At 41.1% G+C, this 25377-nt stretch overlaps 2 protein-coding genes and 1 long non-coding RNA gene across 4 annotated transcripts in view; 2 read left to right on the top strand and 1 right to left on the bottom strand.

The window, feature by feature from the left end:
- lpar1 (lysophosphatidic acid receptor 1) overlaps window positions 1-10161 on the top strand; it is a 35820-nt gene extending 25659 nt beyond the window's left edge. The window contains exon 3 of the mRNA XM_047569792.1: window positions 5099-10161. Coding sequence (XP_047425748.1) covers window positions 5099-5421 — 323 coding nt within the window. The 3' untranslated portion in view covers window positions 5422-10161. The remainder of the gene's footprint in view (window positions 1-5098) is intronic.
- Window positions 10162-15606: 5445 nt separating this feature from the next.
- musk (muscle, skeletal, receptor tyrosine kinase) overlaps window positions 15607-25377 on the bottom strand; it is a 29940-nt gene continuing 20169 nt past the window's right edge. For both annotated transcript variants that reach the window (XM_047570773.1, XM_047570774.1), the window contains exons 14-17: window positions 25072-25258; window positions 24800-24991; window positions 21639-21787; window positions 15607-17356 (exon numbers count right to left, since the gene is read on the bottom strand). In XM_047570773.1, coding sequence (XP_047426729.1) covers window positions 16656-17356; window positions 21639-21787; window positions 24800-24991; window positions 25072-25258 — 1229 coding nt within the window. In that variant the 3' untranslated portion in view covers window positions 15607-16655. The remainder of the gene's footprint in view (window positions 17357-21638; window positions 21788-24799; window positions 24992-25071; window positions 25259-25377) is intronic.
- Window positions 18893-25233, top strand: LOC124997161. Its single transcript, XR_007110923.1, has 3 exons — window positions 18893-18946; window positions 23887-24006; window positions 25111-25233. It is a non-coding gene; the product is annotated as an uncharacterized LOC124997161 (long non-coding RNA).

Below are 25377 nucleotides of genomic sequence, written 5' to 3'. Positions count from 1 at the left end.
TCTAATCCACAGTACATAAAGATCTTAATCTTATTTTTAAAAGATTGTCTCAGGAGGTTAAGGCAGCTGCCAATGTGATCTAGCCAGCAACATTTGACTGTGTGCATCGTCTTTAGTGATGACTTTGTCTAAAGTGAGTCATTCCATATACATTACACACTTTCTGCGCTGCTAGAGAAGGAAAAAAAAAAACATTATTGCCATTTCAAAGGGCTCACTGAACTTCCTGTCAAAAGCTCCCCAACCATTAAATCACCATGAAGCCGCCACCAGTCTCCATCTCTGTGTACACCACAAGCCCCTTTATCAATAATTGTAAACACTCGGCTACCGCATGTGAACTTTATCTAATCTTCACTTTGTGTGCGGAAGTACTAATGTTGGGAAAAGGGGGCCGAAAAAGAAAACCGTTTGTGGAGAAATGGGAAGCCACTTGGCAGTTTCACATAAATGTATATAACGGGATCATAGTCATTACCACAGATGATTGCCGGGTAAGGGAAACGATACAAAAGGTAAACAGATGACAGACATGGGTTTGAGGGGAAAACAGATTGCGTGACCGTGGTTAGAGCATAAAAGAAGGATGTGAGGGGAAAAAAAATAAGGAATAGATGGAGGAACAAATGCAAAAAAACAAGCAGAAAATAACAAAATTAAAGGACAGGAAACCAGTAAGGGGGAAAAAGAGATGGCGAGAGAGACACAAATAGAGATTAATGGTAAAAAAGGGGAGTGCGCCATACACAAGAATGAGTGCAGTAATTCAATAGTGAGTGTTTATTCATTTTTAAGGTCCAGAGAGAATTCAGAATTAGTGGAAACCTAAAACGGCATGATGACACGTGAGTAATAATAGTGAGGCTTGACCATTTGAGAGAGCAGAGAGTGAAGCTCTTTAATGAGGAAAGTGTGTCACTACATGTGGAATACATCAGCACAATGTAGGAACTCTCAAGAGGTGTGAAACAAAGCTTAGACGGATCAAAAGCTCACAGGGCCATAGGGTTAAGTGTTTTACTCTATATACAGTAATATTACATGTCTTCTGCTGTTTTTGGACACAATGCTAAATGATCTTTTCATAGACAGTACTTTTTTTTTTTTTTTTTTTACTGACGTCAGTACATCAGAGTGGGCAAATTGATGCTAGCTTCATTTACTGCTGTAAACAGCTGCAAACAGAAAACTCCTCAGTATTTGTCATTTATTCCAACAATCCAAACATTTTCCGCACAAGCAATCTCCTAAAATAGCAAGATGTCATTACACACTGCTCACCCTCTTAGGCTCTTAGGGAGTAGGTCTGGGCAGATGGTTGGGTGTATCAAACGCATGTGACGACTCCTGCCATCAGTCAACAACAATGTCTTAAACCATGACCATAAGGTTTCCTCTACCATACACCAAGAAGTTTTAGGTCTGGTTCAGACTGTCACTGTGGGCCAGAAGTTGGGTCACTGTAGAATATCACCCAATGTTTAGTTTCTGTGAGGTTTCATGATAATCCACTTTTTTCCCACGTTGAATGACAACTTCTATTGAATGTTCTGTCACATCAGTCCTCAGTTAGAACATGATGAAGATTTTTCCGTTGTGAAACCTGACCAAATAGGAATCAGATCCGAACCCCAGGATCACAGAGATGCATTGGTGCTCGGATGGAACTGGTTTGCATATTAGCGCAGAGAAACACTCAGTAAAGAATACAGTATAGAATATGTCCAGGTTGAAACAGTGACATGGTCTGTATAGGAAGGGGCATAAGTGACATTTTTTATCCAAGAGACCAGGGTTTGTGTTTCATATATCTCTAATTTTTTGACTTAAATACATTTCTTACTTGTTGTTAGGTCAAGCTCCAAAACTTGTTGGTCAAGTTTAAAACAACATAATTTTTTTTAGCTTTTGTGTTAAAATGGCAGATGGACAACTACTCTGCTACTACTGGCTTGACTTTCACATTGTCCACCATAGCCATTTGAGGGTTAACACTGAAGTCAGTTGCAAATCAGGTGCAGCGACAATGCCAAAGGGCATCATTACAGAGACATAAAAATACTCCCCAAATCTCATCTCATAATTAAGTGACTACCGTGATCAGTATCACGCAAAGGTTGGAAACGATGCAGTGGAGAGTTTTTGAGAGTTCCTTTCCCAACATTATCCACATGTGCTTCCATCTGTCTTTGTGCCACATGTAATTATGTGAGTGAGTGTTTGTATGTGTTTGTGTCTGCACATGTGCGTGTTTATCTGTGTCTGCCCTCAGTGTAACATGTGTGTGTTGTGTGCGTGAGGGCTTGTGGGAGTGCAAGGTTCATTGGCATAGTCTGGTCTCCATTATTTCCTTATTCTTGTTCCCATAGCCCTCTGTCCCCATTCCTATGGAAGCCCGTTTGTGCGACAAACAGAAGAAACATGATGAAAGCCAGGAATGATGACTGAAATAAATCTTCGTTTATATTAGAGAAACGATGTCGATATCATTAAAAATCAGACTTACCAAATTACTATCATGAGTCATTAACCAGAGACATGCTTAATGTTTGTGATTATGCATGTTCTGTTTGTTGTTTTCTGTCTGAAATAGAATTCCACATTAATCAAATTATCGAAACAAAACATAATAGGAATGAGCAGTCATGGTTCAACCCTCCTTGAAACTTATCTGTATTTATTTACATCATTTCCCCAAAGGTCTCAATCAGGATACTGACATCAATTCATCTGTCCTTGGATGGATTTAACCTGCTGGGACCTTCCCCAGCATTGTGAAGTAACATGCTTTCGTTAGCTATTACATACCCATGCCGCTATCTCAGTTCATTCAAAATGGGAAGTGTCAAAGTAGTTTTCTGTGGATTTCCAAATTTTCCAGGCCTGCCTCAGAGCCATGTTTATTTACTTCCCGGGAACAGCTTTCCATTTCTCCAGTCTCTTTTCCCTCCATGTGGCATTTTCAAGTAGTGACAATGCATAAGAAAAAATTCCCTGCCAAAAACTATTTGTTTCTTCCGTAAACAGAAACTCTGGTTTACCCTTAGTGAACCTGGCGTGGCAGAAACGCCACATGGTGTGGCTGTGGTAAACCCACCACATTTTTGGGGGAACTGTAAAGATGCAATTTTGCGTTCAAGGGTGTAATGCAAGAAGACACATACCCCAGGATTTGGAGAGGAAATGAAAGAATCTGAGGATGAAACCTCTCAGGTCAGAGCTTTATACAAAGCCAGTTTCCTTCCTCATTTTGTGGTAAACTCCTATAAATATATTTTACACTAAATTTTATCTGGACTGGATCAATCCTTAAAGAAACAGCACCTCTCCCTTTTTTCTGTCTCTTTAACAGAAAGTATATAGGCACTGAGGGGAGTAGTGTGTGTTTTAGGTAATAAGTTGCTGTGATTTTTGAACTACTCAGAGATGAATATAGGTTACGGCTGAGGTCACGTTCCACCAGCGCGAACACAGCACAAGTGTTTCTGAAGGCAGGAAGCATAGACACAGTTATAATGTTGAATGCTTCCCTTGTGTTTTGTTTTTGTGCTGAGTCTTGTCCTGTTCAGAATGAGAAGTTTCACTGAGAGACAAATAGCTGAGATAGTTTCTGTGCCGGGCTGTGAACCGTTTGAGAAATTTATCCAGCTCTGGAGAGTCCACTTGCATAGCTGGGAAGTGAGGTCAAGCCTTCGCAGCAGCTGCCGCCTGCAAGACACTAACAGATAACAGATCTGCCTGTCAGTACGGCCTCTTTCTCTCTCATCTCTACTTTTTACTTTACGGTCTCAAGAGTGTAATGTCCCACAGTTAGTCCTATAGTTACAACAAACAGCATCTGTTGATAGAATTCACAACACTTGCGCTCGGCATTTGTGAGTAACGAGGCAGTGACCCCCTCCAAAGGCCTAACGCACTCCATCAGAAAAATGAAGTGACGCATTGCATTCTCAAATGAGCTCAGAAGGCTGTAGATATGATGATGGAATACCACTGATAGGCTTGACAAATGAGCGGGAGCGTGACCCTTTATGCCGCTTGAGCTCTTTTACAGGGAAATTAAGAATACCATCCTGTCGCCGACCATGACCATGAATCTTGTTGAATGATTTCTAAACTGTCAAATGAATCTCTTTCTGTCTCTGAAGGAACAGACTAATTATGACATTTAAAACAGCAAAAACTGCTACGGCTACGGAAGGTTTTATCCTTTTACCCCTGAAAAAAATTAATTTTCTTTAGTTTGTAAAAAATACGGAGACCTAAAAGTGCCAAATTTTCATTCGTTTGCAAAAAGTGATTCATCAAGTGGGATAGATAGATCAATACACATACTTAAGTACCAGAGCTTGATACAAAACTAAACTATGTAGAGAAATGATCGCGATAAATAAAATAAATAAACATTTTCAATCTTCCTTCATGTTTTAAACTGTTATATCTATATATCTATATATATATATATATATATATATATTAGCAGTAACTATGAGGTTGAAATTGTTACAGCTAAATGCATCTTACTGTGGTGAAAGCTGACGACAAATCATTATAATCACCACACAGACAACATGTTTTTTCAAACATTATTTACATTTCTGTTTATTCATAATAAAATATGTTTTTGACTTACCAGGAAACCTTTTAGTGGTGTTTTTCGCAAAAAGTGCTGAAGCCTTTATCATAATGCAGCCGCAATTCAAAACAGTCTGAAAGCGCTGAAACGATGAAACACTTGGCACTCACACTGTGTCGTTTAGAAGTTTGTGATGTGGTTTTAGAGTGACATGACTGTTTTGTTTTGTAGACTGATGGTGGTGGGGTTTTTCAACTGATGGTGATGTGGTTGTAAAGTGATTTTGTTTGTTTCAAAATACAGCAGAAACATACAAATGCAGTGGGTGTTCGCGTAGTAACGTCGTGGAGTAGGCTTTCAAAGCAGAAGGGCACATTTAGTTTTGTCATTTTGTGCTGGATTTCTGTCGTTTGTGTGTCAGTGTGTGGTTCAGCCAAGAGACAGGAATGACAATTAAACCCCCGAGTACCGTGTAATTGTTTTTCATGAGTCACACACTCCCTCTCTTTTGCCTTCCCTCAGGTGCGTTCATTATCTGCTGGACCCCCGGCTTGGTCATCCTCCTCCTTGATGTGTTCTGTGCCAACTGCAACGTCCTCGCCTACGAAAAGTTCTTCCTGCTCCTCGCCGAGTTCAACTCAGCCATGAACCCCATCATCTACTCCTACCGAGACAAGGAGATGAGTGCTACTTTCAGACAGATCCTGTGCTGCCAGCGGCAGGAGAACGTCAACGGGACGGCGGCCGAGGGATCTGACAGGTCGGCGTCTTCTATCAACCACACGGTGCTGGGCGCCGGTGGCATGCACCATCACCACCACCACAATGAACACTCGGTGGTATAAAAATCCATCAGCTTGAAGGTGTTATCCTCTAGAGGAGATGCTGACTGAAAGATGGCAAATTGACCTATGTATCTTAAAGTCAAGAGGGACAGTGAACACGACACGGAATAAAGACTGGATGTATGAGATGAATGAGAGCAGGTAGATGGCGAGGAGGACAGAGATCACAATGAAGAAGAGGATGGCAACTACGTAGAAACATGATGAAGGCTTCTCATCTGTTTGGGGAGAACAGGAGTCTGCTCTTCGAGGACTCTGATATGCTTTTAGTATTTTTGTTTAGTGTTTTTTTGATTTCTGTTTGTGTCAAATGTGTTGTTACGGGCAAAGATTATATGAACTATTTAAAAGTGATCTGTGAAATGAAGGTAATGCCAGTATAGCCCATCCTACTTCTCTGGTCTTCTCTATCTTCGTAACTATCACTCCTCTGGGTCACAGTCATCACAGAAAAACTAAGCGTACATGTTATTGTTACAAACCGTTCAAAATGACAGTACCGTTGTTATTTTCTCCCCACCCTGACTCATTTGTATTAGTTGAATAGTTTTTGGGCACTGTTTACAATTAGTGGGTAACATTTCAACATTCAGCTGAAGTTCAAAATAAAACCTGCGGTTTTAAGGCCTAAATGAGTTTCCTCTGCAGAGTGGCTGGGCATGGCCTAGAGGTGGCTGATGAGCACAAGCTCCCAGAAGTAGGCTCTGAGTAGACCAGCCACTCCTTTAAGTCAAAAGGGCCAGCCAGTTGAGGCTGTTCAGGCAGCTGGTGAAGATGCCTGCTGGGGGCCTCCCATTGGAGGTTTACCAGACATAGCCAGCTGGCAGGAGACACTTGAGAATTTGCTCTAGGAATTATTGAATTGCATGCTTAGCTTGTTCCCGCCCCAGCCCAACCTAGGATAGGCGGTAAAAAATGGATGGATGGATGGATGGATGGATGGATGGATGGATGGATGGATGGATGGATGGATGGATGGATGGATGGATGGATGGACGGACTTATAGTTTTGTGCCGAGATTGGGTAACCAAATTGTATTTCCAACAACTTTGACTTCAAAATTACCTTGCGGAGAGTCAAGATGGAGCTTTGTGGTTCAAAATGTATTACCCCCACTAAAAGTTCTATAATTGCCATTGTGACTCAGATGTATGCCAATATAGTTTTAGCAACTACCAAAAACTGCAGCGCCCTTTGTGGATTTAAGACAGTGTATGGGAAGCAGCAGTCACCGCTCTTCTTTTAATAACCAATGACCTTACAACTTAAACACTTTGGGGATTCATTATTCATCCTCTCTTGTTAACGCTCTTTTGTGAGTCCACCCTAAGATTTTCTTGCTTTCATCCAACTTAAATAGATGAAGGGTCCAATATTTTCAAGCAGCCGGGAGTTGTTTCTTCCCCCTAAGGGATTAAAGACAAGTTGTTTCAAGGATCTCACCAAAAAGAGGAGTAGGAGGAGGCTCCGTACCACAGTGTTACAAGAAGGCAAGGTCATAGCTTGTTAGCATTAACTGCCCTGAGGCTTTGACATGAAATGTACGTAGCTGACCACCTCTTGCTGCGTCAGCGAGGCTGACAGCGGAAAAGGATGTGTGTGTAGAAGTGAATGTGACAGTATAAGCAGTGTTAATATTGAACTCCCTTCTGGTGGTTTGAACAGAAGCTCTGAAACTGTAAGTAAAACAAAACAAAAAGAAGACATGACCCTCAGGTTGTTCTATCTTCTCAGCATGAACATGAAGAAAAAAGTATGTTCATGACACAAATGGAGGTTAATGAGTGACATATCCAAATCTTCATTGACATGATAGCTGATCTGAAAACCTTTAACTGCTATGTGAGACGTCCAGAACTGACAAGCGTTCAACCGTGGCTCTTCTCCATGATTTTAAATCAAGTAGTTTCAACATGGACCGTTTTTGCAACAAAGCCAGCCAGTCACAGCCGTGCTTTGACCATGCTGCTAGCATGGCTAATAAAACTCCTGCCGCACAACATAACCTCACTCCACAGAATGTCGTCCAGTTTTTTTTATTTTTTGCTTTAAAATACCTGCACTTTCTTTCAGCTGGGAATTGATCACTGGTGCAAAATGGTGCCACAGTTCACCAAAAATGGTGCTCAGATTTATTTAACCTCCATGAGAAAATCCACATTTCATATTATTTCATGGTATTTAGGGATTTATGAACTAAAGCAGCACAGCCTTATACTTTAAGTGTGCTTGACTTTACTAAATACTCCTTCCTTTTTAATCATGTGGACACATTTTGTTGTTATTGGTATAATTTACCATAACACAACCATTTGAATCTTTCCAGTATTTTGTTGGAGGTCAGCAATGGCGTATTACCATTTACTTAACTATTTTAACAATGAACTGCCAGAATTGAGCCAGTGCAGCGTTGAACAGCGTAATGTTATTTCCACAAGTGCACACTCAGGCTTTTGCCATTAACCGGAGATTTTGTGCCAGCTGAAAATCAGTGCGGTGATGCTCTGACGTACGCTATATAAAAGCTGCCAGATGAATGTTTTGTCTTGACTTGAATCAAAACACATTTCGGCCAAAATACATAGGCAAAGCTCCCAACAGCTGACAGCAAATTGGGTATCCCTGCCAATGATGTAGTCAGATGTTTTCCAGGAAGCAAGATGTTTGTCAGAAATTTAAACCACACTTCTAGCATGAAGTCAGTTGGTATTTATGTCTGTGTAGGATGCCCCAAAGGTTTTTGTTTATCAGGCAATGTGTGTTACATCATCTAGACGCAGATTATAAAGTTTGCTAATTTTCTTCTTTTTTCGCTTCTTCCTGCTACACGTGCGAGATGGTCAAGAGAAACCTTGCAGACCACTGTAAATAGTAGGGATTGGATTTCTTATAGTCCCCCCCCCCCCCCCCCCACCTTTTTTTCCTCTGGTTTTTCCTCTCCAAGGTATCACGGGATTTAAAAAAATAAATAAATAAAAAATCGCGGGGAATCTATCTTCCCCGCAAAAGTGTTTTCTTCTGGACACATTTTCTTCAAGTTTCCTTTAATGTGTCCACATTTTATCTGTCGCTCTTTGTTTCATTGACCAAACTTTGTCAATGTGCAACTCTGGACACTAGCCTCCATATTTTTCTGACAAAATATTGATTCAGGTTATTATAGCAAACCAACTAAACTCTCAGTCTTTGTATGTCTTTGTTTGAGTTGTACTTGTATACCTTTGTAAGTATGTGTGTACAATATGTATATACAAAATATATTATTCAAGTTAATCACCAAAGGGAAAAGTGTTGTGTGCCTGTAAATTTAACTGTGTTACACTCTGTTCAGATGTACTGTAGGATTGTGTTTATGTTTTTTTTTATGTAATTGTGTATTGTGACTCGAATTAACTGAATTCCTGTAGACACTATTGCAGTTATTAACTTGTTTGTGAACCAAAACTAAATATCCGTGAGTGCAGTGCCTTCCAGTTCTCTTACTTAAAGCTACAGTGTGGGACTTTTAAATATAAAGGAGCATCTGTTACATTCAGGACCTTGTTAAATGAGTTCATGCAATGTTGACTATGACCTGTAAGCACCAAGTAAATATCTCTGTATTTCACAGTATACCAGGGTTTTAAACCAAACCTGCCTGTGGTAACATTTCCATGTTTGTGTACCAGTACCGGTGTGGTGCATTTTACAAAACTGATTGTTTTCCAGCACCTGAACAGGGGAGCAAGCATAGTGACAAAGAAGGAGTAGCCTGTTGCAACTAGGGAATATGATAGTTATGAATGTAACTAGGGTTCTACGAATTCACTGTTTCTGACAGTCAGGAAGAATTCAATAAAATATTTTGGATGAAGCTGTAGCTTAAAAAGAAACTGTACTCACAGAAAAAAAATGTTACAATCCAAAAAAAAAAAGGAAATTGATTGATGATTAGAACAAACACCAAATATGAGGAAACAAAATGAGTAACTTAACACCAGACTGAAAAGAAGTGTTTTACTGTCCTCTCTGGCTTGAGCTCATTCCATCTTAAAACCACAGCCAGCAATGTTTATTCGTAATCCCGCCCAGCAGTGACATCGGAGCGCAGTCACTACTGTTACGTGACATTTTAAATCTCTGGAGATCGGCAAAAACAACATTTTCAACTGGTGTTGTTACGTTTCAAGCCTGTGTGTCTTACAATTGCCTTGAAGTGGAGTGAAGATTAATGTCAGCTTTTAGAGGGATGTTTTACAGAATGCCCTCATCCACTGTTTTCCATATAAATCCATAACTGTCCTATTTCCCATGGATGACCTGCGTCAACACTCAAGGGAACAGGTTTATCACCTTATCTCCCCAGATAAGCACATCCTGGCTATTGTACCCTGACTGCTTCTTATTTTGTCTGACAGCCACGACCAGTGTTTACTATGGCCTTCAACTAATGTTGGATGACGCAGCCGGTGTGTGTTTCAGTTTAGTTCTACACAAAATGAATGCATTAATGGGACTGAAGACTGAACTTCCAAGCTGCAGGTCTGAAGCATTTTCTTTTTCCAAAAAAAAAAAAAAAAAAAAAAAAAAATGCTTTAAAATATTAAAATGAACATCTACCAGTAGTTTTAAGGAAGTAATTGTGACACATAAATAAATTTCGACACTATCTATACTGTCGAAGCCATTATCAATGAATGTCCAGCCAGACTCATACTGTTGATATGTCAGCAACAATAAAAACATCAGTAATGTCTGAATTCATGTGTGTGAGTATCTTTAATTGATATGAAATGAAACCAAGGGGCCTTGCTGAAACAGATTAAGGATTAAGAGAGTTTTTAGTCTTCCTGTGGTTGCTTCTTCTTGTTATCCACTAATGTTCCTGTTTCTATTAAATCAGAAACATCAGGAACACACAGGGTCACAGGCAGATCCAGACTTTTTTTTTTTTTTTTTGGGCTAAAGGGTTTGACAGACCCAATAATCTATGGACCTTGAGCCTGTTCTCCCATTTAGAGAAGCCTTGACTTTCAGCAGAAGTCTGTGTGTGACCGTGTGTTTATTTTGATAAGGGGGAACGCATTTCGTTTCAGTTCAGTTTGTGTGTGAGTGTTCTGTGCATCGTTGCAGCATTAAGAGGTGAGAAAATGCCAAATAAACACTTGCTGTATATGGTCTACGCTGTGGCGGTGCTAATGGGTCGGCTCGTGCGATACATTTGCCAGAGGACACGCATTTACCCTACATTTTTGCAAGTGAAGCAGGAATGTAGGCCCACCCACACCTTGTGTTAACAAAGACATATACAGAAACAACAGGACATGATTTTCAAGTGAAAACGGGATTGGTTTTCTCATATGGATTTTTTTGGAGTTACAGTGAGCATTGATGAGGGGTTAAAGTTTTGTGAGTTATTTTAGAGAATGTTGATTTTCTGCCTGAGTTGAGAGTTCAAAGCTGCAATAATTGAAGCCCATTGTCTCAGGTCAGGAGCCTTGACCTATGTGGCTAATTCATTTGACAGGCAGTAAGTATGGAGCAGTAACTAAATCTGCAATGAACACTTAAGTCACCCCCGTCGAGCAATAAGCAGAGAATAATTACACAAGCAGTGTATGGACAATAAAGATTGAAAATTAAGCCTTACAAGTAAGTGTCACAACTGCAGTTCCTCAAACGGCCACTTGGGGCTTGCTCCAAAAGCAAGTAAATCCCCATTGACCTCCATGTCAAATTGTCCAACTTCACAGCAGAAACATGTTGACAGCCTGGTGATTTCTAAATACATCTATGCCGGTGAACGATAACATAACTTAAATTTGTTTATATAAAGGCCTATATGTATGCATAATGTAGAGCGCGGCCTCTTTGAGTGACAGGTGGTTGTTGTCTCAGGTTGGTAGATGTGTGTACATGCATCACACCTCAAGTCCACCTCAACTTTGCTCTGCTCTCCGCCTCTTAAATTATTTTTGACTAAGCATGAAGTCAGTATCAGGCACTGCCAAGATGGGGACTGCTGGGGAAACGATACTGAGCTTCAAAACCAGCCTTTGGGTGGGGTTAAAAAATAGAAATGTTTGCAAATCCTGTCGTAAAATACATGATTTGGGTAAAAGTTCATATTGTATAGATATCAAACTGAGGAAGAGCTACCAGGCAATCAACAAATTCAAAACTACAGAGAGATTTAACACCCGCACCGAATGTGCATGTGAACTCTGACATTGAGCAGACACTAAATGTAGCACTTCACTTTATAAGTGTGTCTGTGTATATGTTTAAAGCTACCGTAAGAGTGGTCAGGGCCACAACGTGCAGCAGTCCTTGCAACAGCGGGCAAATATTTTTATAGGAAAGAATGTCCTGTGTCTGTGTGTGTGTGTATATGCTGTGTTTATTGTTCCACAGCTTTGGAGTGCTAGCCCCCAGTTGACTGATATATGTCTCCTTACTTCCTGTTGCTCTCAGTGTGAACCAATCAGAGTCAGCGCAGCCGCACAGGAAACACCACTGTGGGGTCGCTGAGTGAGGGGGATGCCACATCGTCGTCACAATGTCAATATAGACACTTTCTGTGGTTCTCATCATGGTCTGCTGACTGATAAATATGCCCCGTCGGTCAAATGTCCTACTGCATGCGAGAAAGATTAGGTTTAATCTAATGGTGTGAACGGACTGAATTAAACATCTGGCTGACAGCTACATTTATGAAAGATGGAAAAGTCCACAAAAGCTGAGCTGGCCATATCCAAACATTGAGAACATTCCCGCTTCCTCTTGAAACAAGTGTATGTGCAGCGCAGATGGACTGACCCAAAGGAGATTATTGTGACAAAACAGGAAGTGATCCTTAACAGTAATAATACACTGCCACCCAACATCAAGAGCTGCTATATGGAAGGAAGGAAGGCTGGAGCGTCCATTCAGATCAAGCTTTTGTTTGGAAAGTAGATGACCGACTAATTGACTAATATTGTGAATAAACGTTAGCTCCCAGTATCTGCAGCTGGCTTTCCAGTAAGCTAAGAGAGTGTGGGCCGGAGAATGAACTCACTGCAACTGCTGCAGATAAGAAAGGAAACAGTGGTGATGGAGAAGGCGTTGAGACAAAGAAAAGGGAGGAAAGGCTTTTAGGAATGAACTGAAGTGACCGAAAGGGACAAAACAAAACATAGTTAAGGAATAAAGGATGTTTACATACTGGCTTTTTGCCTGGCAGAATTGATACGTCACTTGTGCTTTAATTCTATTTCAGACCAGGCCAGTATCAATTTATTTCTGTGGAAACGTCACAATGTCAGCCTTGGAGGAATGAAGAAAATGAACTCACAAGTAGGTTTCTAACTTCAGTGAGCTTCAGTATTCTCATTTGAAGTATTTGCAGTTCTTTCGGTTGCAAACATTCTCGGCAGTGTTGACCTCTTACATAGTGGAGTCGTCTGAGTTAATAATAGCAGAAACTCATCATCACACTCGCTGGAGCTTTTTCAGCTTGGTGACTAATTCCATATTTTCCATTTAGATATTGTACAGGCGAAATGAGTAATATTGATAAGCAGCCACCAACAGCACCTGCAAGCAAGCAAGTGAAAGAAAAATATGCTGGTGCTGTTACAGCGTGGACTGGATTTAAGACCATACTCCATATGAAATTAGTATAATTTGATTATTAAGACATACTCAAGTTACAATTGTGTAATAACTACGGACCTGCTGTCTTGCTGACATCTTTGTTGTTTTGTTTTTGATGCGTGAGTAGATTCTTTTACATGATTTGAGCACATGTTGTTAGTTCACAGTTTCCAAATGCCACACGGAGAAGTAACTGGAAAATAACATTTGATCCGTGTAACTCGTGGAGAAATAAAAAGGGAATATCCCACATGTCCAGTCACTTTTGAGGCCATGAAAATCATAGTTATTCATAGTTATTTCTGCACTTCCTTTAGTAAAGGAATAAATCTTTTATCTTTCAGTCAACACTACAGTCATTCAGCAATAAGGAGCTGCCAACAGCAGGGCACCACACTACACCTGTCAGTCTAAGCCTCCTGTACACAGTAGAACCGCCCCGATCGCTGCTGAGCCAATCACGAGGCGGTATATTACAGCCTATTCAGTCCCCAGGTGAAATCCCAGAGGCACGCAGCAATATTAGCGGAAGAGAAACTAACAGCGCAGCTTGCTCCTATCAGCCAACTACTGAGGCAAAAATGAAAAAAAAAATTTAAAAAAAGAATATTCGAACCTATGTATTACTTCAATAGCTTAATATTGATTGCAGAATGATAATAATGCATATCAATAATTTGCACTAGGCCGAGTTTAATAATATAATGCATGTAGGAGGCAGGGGGTCCCTCTTTAATCCCTCCATCAGTTTGGGGGACCTGGGCCTGAAATGCATAGAAAATACAGGAGGCGATAATGAAAAGCCTGGTGCCATGAAAAGAAGCAACTCCGCAGCAACGACAGTCTGGTCCAAGAAACAAGTAGGTGAAGAGTGAGGAGATGGGGGAGAGACACGCGAGGAAGTGGGAGTGACAGTCTGAGCTGCAGTTTAGATCAAGAACAAGTGGGATGACCGGTCCAAGGCCAAACTTCATGCTGTGTACTCTAAACAGTTTACACTGGGAATTCCCAAAACACACACACACGTATACACATACGCACAAGTACAAATCCTCCATAAAACTTGCTTACTCACACAGTCATGCACTTTGGAGCAAACACAGACATGTTGACTAAAGTATACCTAATCAGCATAAATAAATACAGCGCATAGCAGAAACTGACTGTAAAAATGACTCACAATCATTTTCTGCTGCTGTTTACACCCCGATCCCTCTTGTGGTTAAAAAATCACACTGCAGCGGCCGTATGGTAAAATGCTAGTCATGAGACGTGTGTGAGCAGAGGCTGTGATTAAATAAACAGAGAACGGCTTGAGGTAAGTAAGCGCCGCTACTTTTGTCTCGGCCCGTCTCTTACTCAAGCCTCGGTTCCACTGTTTGGCTAAAAGTGGTCTCGTAATAATAGTGAGGAAGTTGTGGTGTACGTGTCATTTGCTGCGGGCACGTTCTCTACACTCTCATCGCAAAGCCACACTAGACAGAGCGGCCAAGGTGAGGACTGCTGCCTCCCATTTATTTTCAGCAAGGTGCAACGTGACCACGACAGGGTTTTGCAAAAGATTTATGTGTGTTTGGAAAGAACAGGACTGGCCACTGAGATTTTTTTTTTTTTTTTTTTTAATTATTATTCATTCATTTTCTCTTACCGAAGGGGGGCCCAAAGCCTACCCAGCTGCCACTGGACGAGAAGCAGGGGTTAAGACAAACTACCATTCTCACTCAATTTAGAACCAACAAGCATGTCTTTGGAGTGTGGGAGGAGGAAACCCACTCTGACACAGGGAGACGTGACAACTGCACAGAACCTTCTTGCTATGAGGCGTGTTTACTGTTTATTTGTATTATTTGTGTTCTTGATTATATTTAATTTATAGTCACTATTATTAGTAGTAGTAGTAGTTGCAGGGGGAGGGGAAGGAGGTGGAGGAGTAGGAGTGGTGGTAGTATTCAGGACATTTCCGCTCTGGTTTCAGAGAAATCTTTCGATCTAAAGTTAATATTTAAAGGTATTTCACCAGACTTATGGTAAATGTTCAAGATTTTCCTTCACATATCAATCTGGAGCATTACCTCCAAAAGACGGATTTAAAAACTGACCGTTTTTGGCGTTTTTGGCAGGCTTTCAGTTCCTGTTTGTAAATACACTCATTTCCTTGTGGTTATTCTATTCTTTTTTTTTTTTAATGATGTTACCTAACTTTGTGGCCAATTTTTTATTTTTTTTTTTTGAAAGAGGTGTATCGAGGTTGTTTTGTCAAAGGTTTGGCTTTCAATTCACTTGTTATGTTATCAGCCACACTGGCAGTCAGTCAGTGCAAAATTTGATCCAGATATTCGGAGTTAAATGATTCATGGATCCCAGAAGATGAATCTTTTGTTGTTTTCCTGAAAAGCTATTGCAAAATCATTGTAGACCACATTTTGATTCGTGACCCAATAAAGGCAGAGCTAGTAACATTCCCATCAGTCTCTGCTGCACATTGAGCAATATGCTAATTGGTGAAACTAATGCGATGAACATGGGCGGCATTATACCTGTTTCCCTCTTGTAAATTACTGAACATGTTGAATAATTGTGTTTATTCTGCAAACAATACAAAGAAATAACATACTTAATATAAAGTGTGGCAAGAAAAAAAATAAAATATATATATATATATATCACTGTTAATGTAACTAACAACGACATCATACCATCACACCACATAAAAAAAGAAATGAAACATGTCGTCTTATGTAAAGAATCCTAATTTTCTTTCATTTGGCATTGTCTCGGTTGTAATCAATGTGAATACTGTGGACATGCTGTGAAACAGCTAAAATTCAATTTAATAAGAAATGACGCCAAAGAGCAAAGTTTTCCATCTTTAAGAAGGTTTAGTCTTGCAGAATGAGGATATATTTGCACATCAGGGCCATTCTTCACAGGTCTGTTTTAAGGCACAGGAATAGATCCAGTTAATGAGGCTCTGAATAATTATAATTAACCAAATGAATGTGTCTGTATCACCGAGAGACTTACGGACGATGGCGATGACGCAAGTCGGAAGACTTCAATAATGCAAAAGTAATTTAACCTGTGCCTACCAGGATTTACTGAATGTCGGAAAAAGGGTCGACGACAACATGAAGAAGAAGAAGACGCAAAATTAAAACAAGAATGCCCCAAAATGGAATAGCAACACGTCTATTAAACAATCATCAGCAAATCTTTAAAGTGATTGTGTGCCACTGTGGAATTAGCAAGACATGGCTTGAAAAGCGAGATCTTGTGCGTGACTAATAAACAACAAGTCAGACAGTTTACCAAATCTGCTTCAATGATGGAAACCAATTAAGAACAAGAAAAATCAATTGCAGCTGATGATGTACAAGTTCCAAAAAACACCAATTGTTAAGTCTATTTATCCATGAAGCAGTCCTGTCTGATGGACAGTTCCTGGTAAACTCGAATTTAAAAAGTTACATTATATGTAGTACCAATGACTAAAATAACACCAGGAAAAAGAAGTCACATACTGTAATTACCTCTGTGCTACTGGGCACTACCAGACACTAAATCACTACACTTGCTGTTTTTGTTTTTTGCACAGGAAAAATCATCCTTGTCACAATCAGCAGTCAACCTCAGCGTCAGCATTCATGCTCAGTCTGTTCTGATGCATGCGCTCCAGTATTCGATGTATGCTACTGAAGCTCGGCCTGTCTGACGGGTGTGTGCTCCAGCAAAGCCTCATCAGATTATACAACTCCAAGGGACAGTTCTCAGGACAGGAAAGGATGTGACCATCCCTCACGTAGTAAATCACCTCCTCATGACCCATGCCGTAATACGGCTGCATCCCATGGGAGAATATCTCCCATAACACCACGCCATAAGCCCACACATCCGATTCTGTCGTGTAGCGATTGTAGAAGATAGACTCTGGGGGCATCCAGCGAATGGGGATGGCATCATTCTCATTGGCCTTGTAGTAATCAGCTGAGTAAATGTTTCTGGAGAGGCCGAAGTCCGCAATCTTCACCACCATTTCCTCCCCAACCAGGCAGTTCCTCGTTGCGAGGTCCCGGTGGACGAACTTGCGCTCCGACAGGTATGCCATTCCTGCAGCGATCTGCTTGGAAATCGACAGCTGCTCTGTGCAGGAGAGAGGTCCCATCTCCGGGTCAGAGGACAAACTGCGAGTGGATAGGCTGGCGCAGCTGAGGGGCCGCACTGACTGGGTCGGAGATCGGCGACGCAGGAACTCGTTGAGGTCGCCGTGGGCCATGTACTCAAACATCAGACACATTGGTTTCCCCACTGCACATACACCTGAGGACAGAGTATGACATACACCAAGGAGGCTTGTGAGGAACACAAATACTCACCCACATAAACATATTAAAGACATTATTAAAACACACTGAAACAGCTGCTTTTTTGCCTCCTACAGTATCATATAATGAGTTCATTCACTGTAAATGGTAAATAAATACCCAGCCTAGACATAAACACAGACGAAACCATCTGCAATGTGTACATTCTCACAGATAAATATGTGCACATGAGAGAACAGCCTCACATTAGCAGCCTATGATGTAAAGATAGCGTATTTATAAATGAACCTTGTGTTTTCTGAGGCCTCTCATTGGCAGCTGTGGGGGAATGCAGGCAAATAAGAACAATTTCTAAAAGGGGTGGAAATGGTTTCGATAATTTTTTTGAGTTTGAAGAGATCTCTTGGGCTGTGGATAGAAATTCTATCCGCTACTTTATTCATTCCTTTCTTACTGCAACAGAAATATTCACAGGACTCAAACTCTAGTTTCAGTTGCTGGCATCTCTGTTGTTGTAAATTTCAAGCATGACTTGTGCTAGTGTTTGCACTGAAGCGTACTGACATTATTTCATCATTTTGATTGATGGCACATCAAAGCTTTTCTTGGACCTCCAGGAAGCCCGGTCACTTTAATGCTTTCAGTGTTTCTTCCAATCTAAAGACCTCTAAATTCATTTCTTAACTTCCTCCGAAATATAAAATATGTCAAGTTGAATTTGGGGGACATCAACAAAGAGCCTGATTTTCTAAGACAGAAATTCATTATGTGGTTTTGCTCCGTGAATGTACAGTGCAACAGAGAAAGAGCTCCAAGGTCCAGGTCAATATTGGGAATTTAATGGTACTGAAGATGTGATAGAATGACATCATAATCCTGATTATAAAATATTTTATTTAGCTAATGTTTGGCAGCTCCAGATGTAAGAAACTATGAAGTTATTATACAATTATGATGTGACTAGAGATGGGCATCGATAACCGTTTCTTTTAAAGAACCTGTTACAAGTGGTTCAGTTCATAAATATCTTTAGCCTTCATCCTGGATCTTTACATCCCAGTGCAGATGGTGGTGGCAATGCACCTAAAAGTTGTGCACCAGAAGAAGAAGACTCTTCACTCTTCACTCGAAGCATGTTATTCACATGATGACTATCAAGACGCAATGGCGGAGGGACTGAAATGGTGTGGCTTCACTTCACCAGAACGGAGTGTAACAGTGCAATGTGCAGCTTATGCAGCACCAGAATTTGAAGCAAAGAAGGTCAACGAGGGCAGCTATCACTCAGTGCGTTTACATGCAGAGCTTAATCGAGCTATGCTGAAAATTCGACTTTCTGACTACAGTCCTTGTCCCAGTTTACATGCAGCGCAAGAAAATCGAAGAAAAACTGTTCTCCTCTTCCACACTAGGTGGCGATACGTGTCTTTTCAGCGGGATAATATCACGTGAATACAGCCCGATTTCCGGTTGATCTATTACAGAGAGTCGTTCATGCGGTGGACCGCTATTTCAAACAACAACCGTATGGATAAAAGTACATTTTCTAATCTCGTACGGGATGTTCGCGCTACTTCTGGTGCAGGTAAGATCCGCGCTATCCCTCAGACGGTTCTTCTAGCGGCTCCGTTTCTCTTCTTCTACGCTTTCTTGGACGATTTTGTTTCGGGGTTACACGCCAACGCAGCGGTTGTGGAGCATGCACACACACATTATCTGATGAAAACTCCGATTCCAATCGCATTATCTGGGTGTCTCAATCGGATAATGAGAACTCCGATTTTAATCGGAGTAACGTGTTTACAGAGCAGTGCTGGTGAGGATTCAGTGACCAATTTGTTTTCTTACGCTTATCCCTTCTTTAGAAACTCAATAAACTTGCTGTTGTTTACACGCCTACTTTTTCTAAACAAAAAATCCACTGGAGGAATTGATAAGGGGATAAAGAATCGGACCGATAAGCAGGATCGATAATGGCATTGGTATCAATAAAATGTTATTGATGCCCATCCCTAAGATTAATAGAAAAGAAACTTGTTCGTGGCAGGAAAGGAGAGGCAAAAATGTTAGACAAATCACAGACACACAAGTTGCACAAGATGTAAGGAGGGAGGGAATGATCTTGTAACTTTCTTTGCTCTGTATGTGTGTTTATGTAGCTCTCCCCCTTATACATCCATGATAACTAACTACTGGGCGGCACCTCCAAAAGGTCACAGCACACATTTATATAAGAAAATGAATCCAGAAGCCCGATTCTCTGCAGACATCTATTAAACCACACACTTTAAGTGGCGACGTTTGGGTGAATATCGTACTTGTTTTACCCTTTAAACGAAAAGGAAAGTGGGAAAAGCTAACTTGCGGCCAGTAGTTTTGCAAGTAGCTTATGGTCGAGTTCAAATTCAAGGGGGAAAAATAAATCTAATGTCAAACAGAATATTTAGAAGCTGGGTCATTTGTTTAGTTGAGATGTTTATTTTTCTTTTACTGCCGTCTAATTGTCATGGCCGATCCAGATGAAGCATTGCAACATGCTTTCACGGAACGTTCAGAGAGAAGAGGAAGCACGGGGCGGGGGTCATGCTCAGTTAGTGCATGTCCCGTGGGTCACAGAGAGGGGCAGCTCCCCAGAGAAAAAACCCTGATTAGTGGTCGCTGGGGTGCATGTGTCAGGGGATGCCTTAAGAAACAAGCTGTAATTCAGCAGTAGCAACCTTGACTGAAGGTCAGTAGCTGGATTAAAATGTTTCACTCCATCTCTAAATATACAGAAAACGGAGGCCTCACCCTGCGTAAACACATGCAATGAGGCAAGGGCACGCGGGCATACGGCATCTCTAATTTAGACACGTTCATGTTATGCATGATACATATATTTTTACACATGATTTGGGGTGTATTATTAGTCTAGAGGGTAATTAGAAGGTTAAGGAAATAATCTAATCAACTCTAGTTTCATGTGCACCGGAGACTTGGCTGTTAGTGTGTCACTCTCCAAGTGAGTCATCCGAAATGAATGGCACTCAAAACTAAATAGAAAACAGCACATACTGCAGTCCTCTGGATTGTGCGAGTGATTAAAAAATATATATATATATATATTTCACAACCACTGGACTGTAAAAGTGAGCTTCTTTTAGCACAGAAAATGACCGATGGCTTTGTTTACTCACTGACGGCACTAAAAAGAACGGGTTGTATCTCGAAATGTCTTCCTGGAAGTATATTTGGATGTGCCCTATTTGTATTAGATTAGATAGGCCGTATTAGTGAAGATAAACTTTAATTGAGGACATTTGTTTTACTCAGGCCAACAAAGACACATTAGTTGTCAAGCAGCTCTTGTTTGCTATCTGGATCTCTAGTGGTTTTATAGTGCTGCAGTGAAAAGCCATCGGAGGAAAACGAGAATTACTGTTACTGTGTGTGTGTGGAAAACAAAACTAATGGATTTATTCTCTATGCTACGAACATTTCGGTTCCCTTTGAGTGCACCGTTGAGACATATCAAGCAACTGTAAGAGGAGAGGACTTCTTGTCCTTTCTGTCTGTCTTTGTCACTTCCAGGTTAATCCCGCAGGAAACAAAGATCCTTCTACTCTTTGATGTTTCTGCAGTATCTTTTAAAGCATTGTAAAGTGGAAAAATGGATGAGCCAAATAGCAAAATGCTAATGGACACAGTCCAGATTGACCCGTTTTCTCATTAGTTAAGTTATTTAGGCCACGAAATGCAGGAAATCAAGCAAGTGGGGAAAGAAACATAGGACACACATGTTACATAGAAAATGATTACTGAATGGTGCAATCATCCGATAGTATTCCCTGAGCATGTTGAGTGAAAATGCTGCATGCTGTCCCCCTTTGTGGTACTGTATGTACCACATAGTATAAAATCGTTCACTAAATCAAGAATGATAGCTGTGTACTTCATATGCACCATTGAGCTGGTTGGAGCCTCAGATTTCATAGGAGACACGGGAGATCCTTTTTTTTGTTGTTCTTTTCCCACGGTTCACTCCAGCTCATCATGTCCATTGTGCTCGTACATTCTGTTTGTTTTACATTTCCAATGTCTCTTAAACAGTTTTCTTTTCTCCCTGTCTGTGTTTCTCTGCTTTTGCACTTGCCTTCTCCCTCGAGCAAACCCCCAGATCCAGCAGTTATCCAATGTCAAATCCAGCTGTGATCGCAATCTCTTTGGAAATTAGATTTCTGCCGGCACACTTTTTCTCTCTCTCTCTCTCTCTCTCACGCACACACACACACACTGACCTAGGAGTCGGACAATGTTTGGATGGTCAAATTCTGCCATGAGCGCTGCCTCTCTCTGGAAGTCGTTCTGCATGTCAGCTGACGCTTCCTCCTTGAGCATCTTCACAGCCACCATCGTGAACGACTCCATAGGCAGCAAGCCTGGTGCTCTGCAATACACAAAAACATACCAGCATAGTGTTTCTTTAGTAGCTGTCTGAATGTGCATGAAAAGTGTATTTACTGCATTATTGTCTGATTTCATAACTATACCAACAAACAACTCAGCTAGATGTGATAAGGGTACTGTAAATATCAGTTACTTGGAGGAAACATGCATGCAACACACATACAGTATATGCATAAAGGCATTTCCTGTGTTGGCCCACAAGAAGAACATACTAGGGAGAACACGTTGTTTCTCAATGTAGATTTATATATAGATGTGCCTGCAGAAATGCACACCAAATGGCTACACTTTACCCGTACATAAGGAAACACTCACTGGGACACATATACACTTACACACACGTTGGGGAAACTATAGAAACCATAGAATGAACCCCATCTGTCAGAGGCCAAGTTATTTACTGCTCAGACGTATTCAAGTAACTTACGTACATAAACCTATGCGCAAGCTACCTTTGCATTTATATGTCTGCGGCACCCTTGAGTGCCTGTGCACACAGGAAACAGCCTGTGCACACAGATAAAAATGGCATTTATGCTCCGTGTTTACATGAGCTTATATGTGTGCTTGTGCTGTGTTTGTGAGGACCAAAAACGGCTTTAGAATTTCAGAGTGCAGGGATTCAAATTTCAGTTAAAAACTAGACATGCACTCAAACATACAGCTTTTTGAATATGAATTAATTAATTATTGATTTATTAAGGATTCCAATAACACTTAGTATGTTTACATGCACAGCTTAATCGTGGTATACTCAAAATTCGACTTGCTGAATGTGGTCCTTGTTCCAGTTTCTATGCAACGGAGAAAACCAAAACACTGACAGGAACATATCCTCCTCCTTCACACTAGGTGGCGATATGTGTCTTGTTAGCAGGTTAATACCATGTTAATACTGCCCCCTTTCCGGTTGACCTCATCTACACCATTCATGCGGAAGACCAGCATTTCAAACAACAACAAGATGGATAATTATACATTGGATGATTGTATTCCGGGGGCTGTGGCACATGTGCACACGCGTCTTCCAGTTAAAAGTCAGATAACGCATAAACATGCTGGAGAAAATTGATTTCCAATCGCATTATCTTAACCGGATAGGGAGAACTCCAATTATAGTCGAATTAACGTGTTTACATGCACTTAAGGTTGTCATGGTTCTATGTCTGTCTTTTATTTTGTGATCATGTTTTGAAGTTTCCTGTTTTATTTTGTCATGTTTTGAAGTTTCCTGTCTATCATGTTTCCTTGTGGTTTTACCATGTCTGTGTCATGTTGTGTTTCCTGTTTTATTTTGTTAAGTTCTGGTGTTCCTGTCTTGTGCCTCTTTGTCTCTTGATTGTTAATTTGTCTCACCTGCGTTGATTGTCCTCATGTGTCTCCCCTGTGTCTTGTCAGCCCTGAGCCCTGTTATGTATATATATAGCTCTGCTTTTCCCTTTGTTCCTTGTCGCGTCGTTTTAATGTCTTCATGCCATGTCTCCATGTTCCTTGTGCTTTGTGCCATGTTCCATGTTCCATGTTTTCATGCCATGTTGATGATTTCTTTTGATTTTTGGATTTTGGATTCACCTGCCTCGCTTCGTTTTGTGAATTATTAAATACCTTTTTGTTTGGGGTTCCTGCCTTATCTGTTGTCCTGCGTTTGGGCCCTCACCTCTACATCCTCCTCCAACCTTGACAAAGATGTCCAGTTAAAGTCAGATTACTTTCTGACTGATTAGAAGAAGTGAATGGTATCACAAGAGAGAAGATGATCACTTTTATAGATATACTTTCACTTTACTTTTCAGAAAGTCATCATAGAGTCTGGGGCAGACACCCAAGATGACATTCGTAGTGAAATCATGGTAAAATCTGCGGTTGTCAGTCGAACACTAGATCGCACTGTGAGGCCATTTCAGACCTTTGACATACGTGTCTTACAGTGAGACACAGATTCCAACCAAGATTTCATTTGACCTGTCTTGCTCAGTATAACATGCAATAAACACACCTACACAAACGCTGTTGTCATGCAGTCTAAAGACACCTTTAGTAATCAAATCAATGTCCTGACATATTATTTTGTGTTCCCAGGGGTGTCCGTGTACTGCACCATTCCAGTTTTCACTAAGGGATTACCAGCTAAGGACATCTGTCAGATTTGATCTGCCAAACACTTCAGGTGCTACTGTTAAAATACCACAAACTATTATGGTACGGCGCTTTGACCAAGCTATCATATGATCATTTATCTGCCGTGCTCCACATACTGGCATTAGCTCTAATGTGGTGTCATGGACGGAGGGGAAGGGGTGACTGTGAGTGTTTGTTTTACAGTGCTATTGCTATATTGCAGTATTTCCATTATTTCCAAATAAAGACACCCACAAAGTAGTTCCAGGGAAACTGTTTGCTCACCTTTTAAAAATAAGGTTTTGGCTCAAGCTATATTCCGTCCAAAGTGGAAATCAATAGAAAAAGTGACTCAAGTGGTCTGCACAAAGTCAAACAGCTCCAGTCTTCTAGTGACTGTTTTCAGCAGTGTTTGAGCCGTACCTGACTCATTTACTACCCAGCACGACATTAGAGTTGGGTATGACTCAAGCAAAACTGTTATTTTAATTTGTTACAAAACACTGTATGACCCAGGTCTTGTGTTTAGTCTTATCCCAGGGATCAGGTTGAGACATGTGTGCCTCACTGTGAACAGGGTCAGGGTGGGCTGAAAGTGACACCTGTACCAGCTCCCCTTGTGACTTTGTGAATGACGCAGCAGATCTCAGAATGACCGGTGGCCTTGTTTAGCCACGTTCTCTCTGTCTCTCATGCACCACCCTTTCTACCCCGTTTGAGAAATCCACATCCACATGATCATGCTTGCCTCTAGCAGTGATTAGAATCATGACATAGCAATATTAAAGATTTCCTTGAATAAACACGGTATAAACTTAAATCAGTTTCCCCTTCAATCCTCTGTTTCCTCCTCTTCATCTTCCCCCGCACTTACCTGGCTTGGAAAACCCGTCCAAAGGCTCCCTCCCCAATATCTCTCACATATTGGATATTATTTCGGGGGTACTCCAGGGCAAGCAGCTTTGAGTTCAACAGCAGGGGAACTCGCTGGTACATGGGGTTGGGGTGGAGTCGATCCAGTAGGAGCTCTGATGGAAGAGCACTCAGCGTCGGGGTCTCCATCACTCTTTAGACAGAAAGGAAGTGGTGAGGACAGACAGACAGGATAAAGAACGGTGCATCGCGACGTCCTTGTCGTCGTCATACCTCTTGCGGTTCCTCCACTGCTTTCTCCGTCTGTGGCAGGCGAGGACGATGATGGAGAGGAAGGCGGCGGTTGCAAGGGCAGTCAGAAGGATCACGATGACGGACATGGAGTAAGCTGGAGATGAAGCTGTGGTTGGTGGGAGGCGAGGAATCTGACGAGGGACTGTTGACTCTGGCTTCATCACCACTGGTGAAAAATTGCAGGAAAGTCTCTAAACTAAACCTTTAACTTATTCATGGAGTCATTGATACAGTATTGTTACAATGTTTGAGTTAACATTGATTCTGTTTGTGTTTACAGGGCAA

Source organism: Mugil cephalus, chromosome 19 (assembly GCF_022458985.1).
Source record: "Mugil cephalus isolate CIBA_MC_2020 chromosome 19, CIBA_Mcephalus_1.1, whole genome shotgun sequence".
Lineage (NCBI taxonomy): Eukaryota > Metazoa > Chordata > Actinopteri > Mugiliformes > Mugilidae > Mugil > Mugil cephalus.
The sequence above is the reverse complement of the archived record's forward strand: the minus strand, read 5'-3'. Positions and strand labels throughout refer to the sequence as shown.